This window comes from Vulpes lagopus, chromosome 16 (genome assembly GCF_018345385.1).
Source record: "Vulpes lagopus strain Blue_001 chromosome 16, ASM1834538v1, whole genome shotgun sequence".
Taxonomy (NCBI): Eukaryota; Metazoa; Chordata; class Mammalia; order Carnivora; family Canidae; genus Vulpes; species Vulpes lagopus.
In genome coordinates, this window is record NC_054839.1 from 53,259,634 (window position 1) to 53,270,422 (window position 10,789).

At 36.5% G+C, this 10,789-nt stretch overlaps 1 protein-coding gene across 7 annotated transcripts in view; it reads left to right on the plus strand.

The window, feature by feature from the left end:
* AKAP11 (A-kinase anchoring protein 11) overlaps positions 1 to 10,226 on the plus strand; it is a 49,845-nt gene extending 39,619 nt beyond the window's left edge. For 6 of the 7 annotated variants that reach the window (XM_041731027.1, XM_041731029.1, XM_041731025.1 and 3 more), the window contains exons 9-12: positions 323 to 406; positions 1,189 to 1,235; positions 3,685 to 3,845; positions 6,221 to 10,226. In XM_041731027.1, the coding sequence (XP_041586961.1) occupies positions 323 to 406; positions 1,189 to 1,235; positions 3,685 to 3,845; positions 6,221 to 6,346 (418 nt within the window). In that variant the 3' untranslated portion in view covers positions 6,347 to 10,226. The remainder of the gene's footprint in view (positions 1 to 322; positions 407 to 1,188; positions 1,236 to 3,684; positions 3,846 to 6,220) is intronic. The other variant, XM_041731031.1, reaches the window with a different exon arrangement.
* Positions 10,227 to 10,789: the final 563 nt, after the last annotated feature.

A 10,789-nucleotide genomic window follows, 5' to 3' on the forward strand; every position in this document is an offset into this window, starting at 1 on the left:
TGCCTAAACATGAATTTAATCATGAAACTTCTTGAGGCATTCATCCACTGTCCTAAAAGTCATTCTGTTGTGTCCATACGTGAAATAAATAGAAATTTAGACTATTTTTCCTGATGTGTGGAGGCCAAATAAGAAAACTCCCAAACGCCCGAATCCATCTGGGAGCTGTGATGGTTTCTGCCTCCACGGATGCCCCCCTCCCCGGGGGCAGCTCCCACCCGAACCTCCCACTTACCGCTGACAGAAGCTGTTCCAAGGAAAACCAAGGTCGTCTTTACTATTCATTTTCTGGTTCAGCTCTGTTCTTTTCTTCTTCTGGCAGTAATGGTAACAGCAGTAGCTGGAGCAGTCTTGGTTTAGAAGGAGATTTGTATGAGGACAATTTATCCTTTCCAACATCAGACAGGTTGGTCCGGTCCAGAAACTTAAAAACTGATGAGTCTTTCACACTAATGCATGATGTCATACTCTGGAAAGATCGTGGGTTACAATGCCAGTATGTATCAACCTGCTTTCCTCCTGTGTTTGGACGTGATCCTGCTTGATAATTTACATCTAATGACAAAATTCAATTATGCTAAGATACAACTGACCTCTAATTGCAAAATGTGTTACATCTATGCATGTAGTGCTCCGCCTGCTATTTTTCATCCTACCAATTACTATTTCATTAAAAAGAGCTTGCTTCCTACAGGATTTCTGGTTTTTGCTGTTGTTTTATTTGTTTTTGTATGTAATTTTACTTCATATTTAAGGAAAGCATAGGAAAAAAAATTTACTGTTAAAAATATGTACATGACATCAGCAGAGGCATTAATAAATATTCATGGCATTCTATGATAATTCAAATGCTGTGTTATCCAACACCAAATTAGTAGACTATTTTAGCTTTAAATTATTTGAAATCAAATTTGATCATGAAATTACTTGGTGTTCTGTATCACGGTAAAGTAGGCCTTCTTGGTTACTGATGACCTACCTGTCTAGGCATCGTTTACAATTCAGATTTTAACGTGAAATGGTGTGAGAAGCAAAGCTTCCTTTTAAATTGTCATTTCTTACCTTTTTAAATGTCATATATCATATTGTAACATTCATTCTTTTCCATGTTTTAAGAATTGATTTTAGTACCATTATTAATTAAAGCTTTTTTTTCTTTTAACTGCTTCTGCTCTTTTATTTGAAAAGTGATGAGCCAGATGATAAAGATGAAGATCCTGAGGATGATGGAGAAGGTAATTGACTGTTTTTCAAAGTGTTTGCATGTTTTTTTGTATAAGGTTTCCTAGAAGAGTCTTCACTTTGTGCGTTTTCATCTGTGGGCCTCCAGGTTATTACAAATTAGGGTATTTGCAAATCACAACAGTCCTGAACTCATGTATCTGGCGACAGGTCCTTTGTTGAACCATTTGTACCATTTGATTGCTAAACTAATGAAGTGTACCCATTGGTGTGAAAACTGAATTACTTAAAAAGAATTATTCAGTTATTTGAGAGGGAAATTTATGATAATCTCTCTCTGTGTAATTATCTTTTTTAAAACCTAAAACCCTTATATTATAATATATAATTTATTAAAATTATGGCATATGCTCTAGTTTTATCCTTCCAAACTAGTAACTTCTTAAATTAGTGTTTAACGTTGATCTTACATAAATCAGAAGGTAAAAATTAAGAGATATTTTAAAATACATTCTTCCCTCTCTCAGTCCTATTCCTGAATTCACAAATAGACATATTTGAAGAAAATATTCAGTTCTTCCTTTGATGAACACAGTTCTAAATATCTAAATACCAGATGCCATTGGTAACAGAGTTCTGGACCATGATTTGTAATCCTTAATTCCAATATTAGAGTATCTGAGTGAATGTAGAAACTTTCCATATTGAAGCTGAATTTTCATTTAGCTGGTTTATTTCGATGGCTTATTTTTTTAAATTATGAAAATACCAATAATGTCTTCTATAGAGCAGCACCTAAAAATATTTATAGTGTTTGAGATATTTGTTTTTGAGCTAGTGCTTTTTTTCATCATTTCCTTAGAAGTAGGGCAAACTGAGAAAAATGCCTAAATGAATTCTTGAAATGTACTTTATTAACACCTGAGTGTCCAGTTAATTTTATCTCCAGTTATGCCTTTCTTATTTAGGGAAGTCATGTACCCATTTTTGAGCTAAAATCCTCAGACTTGAGGTGATTATTTTTTAGTCCCAGTGCTTCTGCTAAGTTAGACATTCTGTTTTTAAGTAGACATTCTTCATATAGGGCTTCTAGAAGTAAGTTTTTGTCATTGGATATGACATACGGATAGGTTAATATTTTTAGAGATACAGATAGGCTAGGTAATATTTGCTTTATTTTATTTTATTTTTTTTTTATTTGCTTTATTTTATTTTATTTTTTTTTTATTTGCTTTATTTTGTTGACTTAAAAATATGTTGACTTTGTCTAGGAAAGTTGTGTCATGTCTGGTATCATGATATCATGGTGTACCAGACCCATTTTTGATTGAGAGTCATTGAGGGGAGAGGAGGAAAAAGGCAGTACTTTTTTTTATCTTAAGAGAATGACACAGATCTGTTTTCTAAGTGAAAACATTAGGGACCAACACAAATCCTAAAAATGATTAGTAGTAGTCTAGAATGCCCTGCAAACTTTAAAAAAGAATCAGGGACGGTCACCAACAAATTTCCATGACTGGCACAAACTGACGTGACGTCTGCCAGCATGCCCACTGTTCACCTCAGTGTGGGAAGGCACTTACTTGTGTGAGCTCTGCTTTTAGCTCAGCCCTCTTTAAGCAGGAGTGATGATATGGGTCTATGGGGTCATTAGTTTTATAGCCAACAGCGATTCATCCTTCTTTATGTTGAGAACATAATTTTCATAAAAAAGAGAAACTTGTGAGTAATAGCTTATTTACAAAGAGGTGTGCCGGAAAATTCCCTGGTCTGCCTTTTGGGATGTAAGTGGCTGCATGTGACATTTCCCCCTGTCCTTTGCCTAAAAAATGAAGTGGTTGAGAGCATGGAGCCAGACTGTTATGTTCATGTCCTGGCTCAACCACTTCCCCATTGTAAGACTCTGGATCTCTCTCTGTCTCACATTCCTCACCTGTAAGATGGAGATGGTAGTTCTCACTTCATAAGATGGGTGTGAGGGTTCCAGGAGTTTGTATATAGGAAGAACTAGAACACTACCTAGGATGCAATATGCCCTGTACAAGTGTGTGTTGCTTCTGTTACTTAATTCAAGAAGCTTTCTCAAAGTCCATTTATTATATTTCTTTATATGAGATTTTTATTTGAGATTTCTATTTTGATGGTTTATAGTTTTGTTTTAGCTTTATAGTTTTGTTTCCTCTTTTCTTTACCTGTGGATTGTATTTTGACACAAATCTATGGCATTTATAGTACTTGAATTCAATGCCTCAAAATAGAGTTTTGTATTTGTGCTCTCAGTAGATAGATGATCAGCGTTATTCCTTTGTTGTAGCTTTATTTTGCCCTTTGAAATAAATGTTTTGGTTGATGTTAAGCTGAGGATGAGGGAAGACAGATTTTTTTTTCCTAGCATTCATTGGAATCTTAAGAAATGGAAAATATTTCTCTACCCATGGGAACCAGAGTATTGAGAGTTGAATTGATGAGTTTCACTTTATGTCGTTCAAATGTAAATACTAGGTTTGGGGCCAGACAGAAAGATCCTGCTCATTACCAATATCGACATGGAGCCTTGCACAGTGGATCCCCAGCTAAGGATTATTCTTCAGTGGCTCGTGGCTTCTGAGGCTGAAGTGACAGAACTTTATCTTCATGACTCTGCAAAGAAGGAGTTCATACAAGTAAGCACCTGCTGTGCAGGGTGGTTGTAAGGCCATGCTTACCCATCTTCGGTGTTCTGTATCCCATGGGTGACCTAGCCAGACGCCCCTTGATTGCATAGTGGGTCCGTGCTTGTGTGCTAGAGTCGCATAGTGGGTCCGGATGTTAGCCCTGCCCCTCTGGTAGTGTAACCTTGGGCATGCTCGAGGTTTCCTTATCTGCACTATGAAAATGAGAGGTTACCTTACAGAGGTTTATGAGGATTAAACACAATACTGTAAAAAAAAAAATATGCTTGCTCTAGCGCCTGACACATCCTAAGCACTCAGAGTTAGGTGCCATTAATAACCATGTATTCATATGAAAAGATTGAGTTATTCTTTGTTTTAAATTGATTCATAATTATGCCTGGCAATTAGTATGTCTCCTACTCTGTTAATCCAGTTGTATTAGTGGGAGAAGCTAGCATGCTTCAAAAAGCCAGTGAAGGTTTAAACATCTTATAAGGGGCCATGGGGTTCTTAATAATGCAATGTTCAGATTCAGTACGCTAATTGGGTATTTTTATCAAGAACTTAACTGTGTGCCAAGCATGTTGTTAGTCAAGATTTTTATTTTATATAGTCTTAAGGTTTTTGTCCCAGAATCTTCCTTATCAGAATTTTGATTTAATCTTCTTATAGGGTATAAAATAGTTTAATGAATAACCAGTGCAAATTGATCTATAACAAAAAGGGAGCAGTCCAGTTACTCTTGATTCCTGGTTCAGAATTTACAAAGATATAGTTTAAAGAAGTGTGTGAAAGAGATATTCAGTAAAAATGACCTTTTGTTGGTATTTTATTGTTTGTTTTTTCTTGGACTTTTGGATTTTTCTAGGTTAGGTTTCTGGTTTGGGGCAGAAGGAGAAGATAAGACAAAGCGATCCTCAGGAAATAAATTGTCAAGAAGGAGTAGGTAGGAAAGGTGTGAGAACCCACTGGAGGGAAGCAGATATTTTCAAGTCATTTAGTCTTAAATAAAGTGAGGGCTAAGGAAGACCATGGGCAGAGCTGAGCGTGAGCATGATGGTGCTAGGCGCTCATCCCCAAGTAACCTAGGGAGGACATTCTGAAAATTCCTCGAGAAGTTAAACCCGGCATTATCATATAACCCAGCAAAACCCAAGAGGAATGAAAATGTATGTCCATTATTCCTACCAGGCCAGAAATGGAAACATCCTAGAATGGATAAATAAAATGTGGTATATCTATGCAATGGAATATTATCTGTCCAGAAGGAAGGAAGCGCATACATGCTACGCCATGGAGGAAACTTCAAGTCACATTAAGTGAAAGAAACTGGTCAGAGACCATATCATATATTTTATGATTACATTTACACGAAATGGCCTAAATGGGCACATCTGTAGAGACTGAAGTAGATTAGCGTTTGCCTAGAGTTCTGTTTGGGAGACATGGGGAGTGTTCACTAATGGGTAGAGCTTCCTTTTGGTGCGACAAACGTGTTCTAACAGTCATTGTGGTGATGGTTGCACCCAACTCGGTGACTATACTAAAAACCATGGACTAAGCACACTTTAAATGGATGAATTATATGGTCTGTGAACTATATCACTATAAGGCTGTATTTAACGAGGCTAAGCATATTTACATTACAAAATTAAAGTAGTTTTTACAGAACTAAATAGAACAAAATGAGTGAAGACATATTCTGATACTGGTGACGATGTATTTATTTAAACCTGTATTTAAATTTACTTTTTTTTTAAAAATGAAGTATTATTGAAGCATAACATTACATTAGTTTCAGGTGTACAGCATGATTCAATATTTGTCTATATTGTGAAATGATCACCACAATATTTATATACTTTTTTTGGTTGTTTTTTTGTTGAAACATTAACATTTCTTAACTTAGAAAGCCATGTTTCCACTGAGGCCAAAGTGTGTATTCCAGAAAAAAGCCACACTACATGTTGTGGAAGGAAAAATCCACATCCTTCTACTAAGATTGACATCTTTATTATTTTATGTTCCTAATTAAGGGTGTGGCAGATGTATTTAGTTAGGTCGAGAATTTCATGTAGAGATGGCGACTCCACTCCCACACAGACTATCTGGTGGGTGAGGTTGGTGGAGTTCTGTCTCCCAACAGCCCCAAAGTGTCATTCCCTGGAGGAGATGTATTTGTCAAGGGCAGGAAGGAAGCATGTTTAGTTTGTGTAGAGGGGTGGTAATTTAGGAGAGGAGGCCTTGCTATAAAACTGGGAAATAATATTTTACTGCAGACAGCAAGAATCTCATAGTTATCTGATACTAAAAATAAAAATGGAAACTTTGTTGTTATGAGATTGTCTTTGGCTAACATTGGACATGCCTTTCTTTCTTACCAGCTCTCAAAACGATTACAAGAAAAGGGATGGAAGGTGGGGGACGTCGTGCAGGCTGTGCTGCAGTACTATGAAGTGCAGGAGGAGAGGCACAAGTCACTGTTTGATTGGCTCTTGGAAGACGCGTAGAACAAACTTCCAGCCCCAGTACATTTTATCGTTTTGAGAGAGGAAGAAATAGATCAAGATGCATAGGGTAAACTTTGAATATTAACATTTACAGTGAACTGGGAGGGAAGTAAATCAAGCTTTTTAAGCGCATTCAGTCATCCCACGTTGTATATAGTTCATACTTTTGTAATTTCTGTCAAAGACTATCTTCATTATGCTTCTGTGCACATGCGTAGTGTGTTAAGACCCTCAGAACGTTGATTTGAAGGAAAGTCTGACCGTGAGGTTTTCAGGGACATCGACAGCAGTCTTCTTGCATCTGAATAGTGCTGCTACAAACCACACTGAGGTGGCTGAGGACAGAGTCCAGGGACAAAGAGTTTTGCTCCTTCACAAACAAATGCTGTTCTATTGAGAACTAATCTGACAAAAGAGCTTTGAGGCTAATGGTCCCCCCCCCCCACAATAGAATTTCTGTCTTATTTTTAAAAGTCAATTTTATTTCCACAGCTCAGCTCTTGGTAGCTTTTTGAATCCCTTGCACTATTTAATTTCTTAGAAACATTGGTATTTTAGGTTCCGATAAATACCATAAATGATAGTTTCCCCGTCCTTTCATCGAATGACATTATTTACTAATGTTGCCAATCCATCTGGCATGAAAATGAGTATGTGTTTGTGTGTGTGTGTATGTGGATAAGGGAGACTTTAACCTTGCCTAGTGGGTTTGTGCCCTTTTTTTTTATTTTACTGTTTTCCTGGTTAGAAACCCTCTGTTGACATTTAAAAAATGCTTTAAAATAAAATGTCTATAAAGGTTGTGCAGTAAGAATTTTTCTTTCTTTCTTTTCTTTTCTTTTTTTTTTTTTTGGCAACTTTGGGCCCCTAACTTATAAATGAAAATAAATAACAAAACATGTTAAAATTTTAAAAATTAATGTTGATATGGAAATGCATCCAGAGAAGCCCAGTAATGATTTTCATGGTCAGATTTTTGAAAAAAAAAAATCCACAAAACTCTCTGCCTAGCAAGGATAAGCCTTTTCCAGAAAAAGAAGGGACTCCCAGCACCTTCTCACTCCCATAACCCCCTCCCGCGATAAAATAGTATCTGCATTATTTTGTAAAGTCGTCTGACATGATTTTTTTGGGCTCCATGTTTTCTACTACTTTGTCTTCAGAAACTGCCACTTGACTTGAATAGAGGACCAAGATTGTGTCTTGGTTTTGTATGTGAGGATATGCATGTGTGAATTTTTGGTTCTTCCATTAGTGTTTTGTAATCTAGAATAAATCACTTTTCGTTGGGGGCTTTTGGTTTTGCTCCATTTCATTTTCTTTTTTCCCAGAGCACTGACAGTTCTGGAAGCTGCACAAAGTGTAGAAGACATAGCACCCACCAAGGGACAAGGAATAAGGGCACTTACATTAATTTGAGTTAATAATTATGAGAGAAATGTATTTTATAACGAGAGAGTAAAGTTCGCTCAAGAAAAGTGCCCAAAGCTACTTAAATATTTTGAGGTTACAGTGTGAACTTTGATTTTTCTCAACTTAAAATAAAGAAATAGAGCAAGCTTTATAAATAAATTCACCTAAAGTTTCTTCAAGTATTTTTTACGGTGGAGAAATGCAGGAAATCTGTATAGCCGGAACTGTTTCTGTCTTTAGCTTCTCCAAACTTGAGATGCAGCAGCACTGGGCTGGGTTTATGAACGCTGGGAGCTGGGTTGTTAATCATAACAGGGATTAACTGATTATTAGATTAGATTGCATTTTTACACGTATATGACTATCAAGTTGTGTTTAGTAACTTCGATACACGTACGGGTTTGATTAACAGCAAATTGAGTTCTGCCTTTCTTTTAAACTTAAAGTGAAAATATATTCGTTTTGTAAAACTTCCTGTGCTTGGAAATGTTTATGTTTATATCTCTTATGGTAATAATCATTTTGAAGTAAGATTTTCCTCCTATCCTTGTTGTCTCTGCATTTGCTTGGAGCTGTGCTGGAGTCAGGGTTCCTTTACTTAGCCACCACGGAAGGACAGACCAGTCTGTAGGTGTTAGCATGTGCGGTAAGAACCCTAATGGAACTCTCTACCCTTGTAGCAGTGCAGGGGTGTAGAGAACGATATTAAGTATTGGCAGATGTGAAAAGAAGTGTGAGCAAAAGCTCCTTATATGGAGAGAAGTATCTTTTAATCAAGGACATTCTAAACTTACTTTCGTTAAAGGCACTTTGTGATTATTCCAAAGACATCTTATGTCTGTTCGGTTGCTCGGTCTTCAGAACAGCCCTGTTTGTTGAGAGGACCACCCCGCCCTCCTCCCCCACCGTCTCATTTTATTACTAATCTACTTGACATATTTATATTGTAACATGGTAATCTTGCCATTCTGTGCATTTCGGCCCTCATGAAATTACCATGTCTTATTCAGAACTCTTAAAATTGTGATATGCATTGAGTTGAATTCTGTTTATCAACTTCAGAACCCTTGAAGGATCTGTGAAAAGAAAGTGAATGACATGAAGCCTCTGATAAGGGTTTTTTTTTTTTTTTTTTTTAAGAACATTGTTTTTGGCTGAAATGTAGCAATTCTTTCATAGCCTTCTTTTCCCAAGGCAAGTTTAAATTACATTTATATTTTGGATATTATTAATGTTGGTTTTGAAGATATTTCTTGATTTATACAAAATGAATGATTAAGTCACGGAGGAAAATTAAAATATCAATTGGGTTGGTTGATAGAATTTAATGGAGTAATAAGACCTTTGAGAGTATTCACTTAGTGAATACATGCGATAACATCTTTATACTTTGAAAAATGTTCCACTTACCCTTTCAGATATTTGATGTGAATTAATTCAACTCATAATACTTGCATTTTGCTTAAATAAGGGTTTTATGTTGCTGGTAGGAGAATTTAATTACTTATTAAATGTACCATGTATAAAGTGAAAGACCGTTTATCTACGTGGCTTTGACATCAGTGCACATTTCCCAGAAGCAAAACTTAACCCCGACTGATCATCAGAATTCAGACTCGAGATATCTTCTTAGTTAATTATTTAGTTAATAGTATGCTTTCACAATTCACTGTCAGTTTCCCATCAGTATGTTGCTTTAAATTTTATATTTCTCAAAGGAAACTTCCCACAGTTAAAAAAAAATATATTAATGCATCCACACTCAGGGTATAGGGAAAATACTTTTCCATATAAAGCCCTGCCCACCTGTCACCAGCACAAGACAGTTAGAGCTTCAGTGGGAATTATGTGATTACCCTTCAAGTGAAATGCATTTTTTCCCATTTTTAGCAAAAGACCCCACACGCGTTTACTCACTTACTGTATCCCTGCTCTGAAGATGGAGATGCAGTGTTGGTCACTCTTGTCACTTTATTTATTTATTTTTTTGTTTTACCATCCATGTACATTCCTTTCACATGGGTAGAATTGTAGTTCTAGAAGTTCATTATTTTATTTTTGTTGTAATGTTTGAATACTATTTAATATCAGGTTTTAATATTGCTGGATTTGCTAACTTTGGTTACTTGTGCAGTGTTTAAAGTAATTCACATTCTTGTTTAATATATATATATATATAGCAAAAGCAGCTTTGGGTAATTGTAGCTGTTTGTGCAGAATTACTACATTAAGATCTCGTATAACAGTAACTTTTTTTTAAGCTTTTCTGTCCTTTAATATGTTCATTTACCAAAATACGAACTTCAGGATGCACTATAATTTTGTTTTTGCAGTGGCTCAAAATAAACATTTCAGAAATCACCTTTGTAATAATTTGCAATTAATTGTTCTTTTATCTTTTATGAATTGTCTGTGATCTTTCCTCTCCCAACTAAGAATTCTCCAATAAACGTAAGAGATGCCTGGCCTCAGTTTCCTTCTATACTATCTGGTTAACTGCTCTGTCCTGAACTAAACAACAAAGGCGTTAATTGAACTGCCGTGATAGAAGACACATAATCTCCATGCTTCTACAATGGTTTCTGAGAACTACAGAAGCAGGGTATTTTTAATCAGACCCTGGATTCTGGCTGTATATTCAGACGCCTCTGAATGCTGACATAAGTGACTTGAAAGGCTGGCTGCCCAACCTATTTTGCATTTGAGTGCCAAGTGGAATATTATGGTTGCGTGTTCAGGAATTCTGGCCTGGATCCAGCACTCCTTCCGCGGGCGATAGGGAGCATACATACCCCCTGTCATGCCATGTAGCATCGGGCTTAAAAGTCAGATGTTGATTGTTGCTAATGGACCATGACTTGTCCTCAGTGGGTAAAACCCAGAAATTAGGGACAGGGGCCCTATCGCTACTTGTCATGCAACCTCTCACCTAAAGCAGGTAAGATCAGTATCGTGCCTAGAAAAAAATCTGAATGATATACCAGCAATTCTTCCATTCTCCAGGGTTGCTCAAAGAGGGGAGGAAGGTTC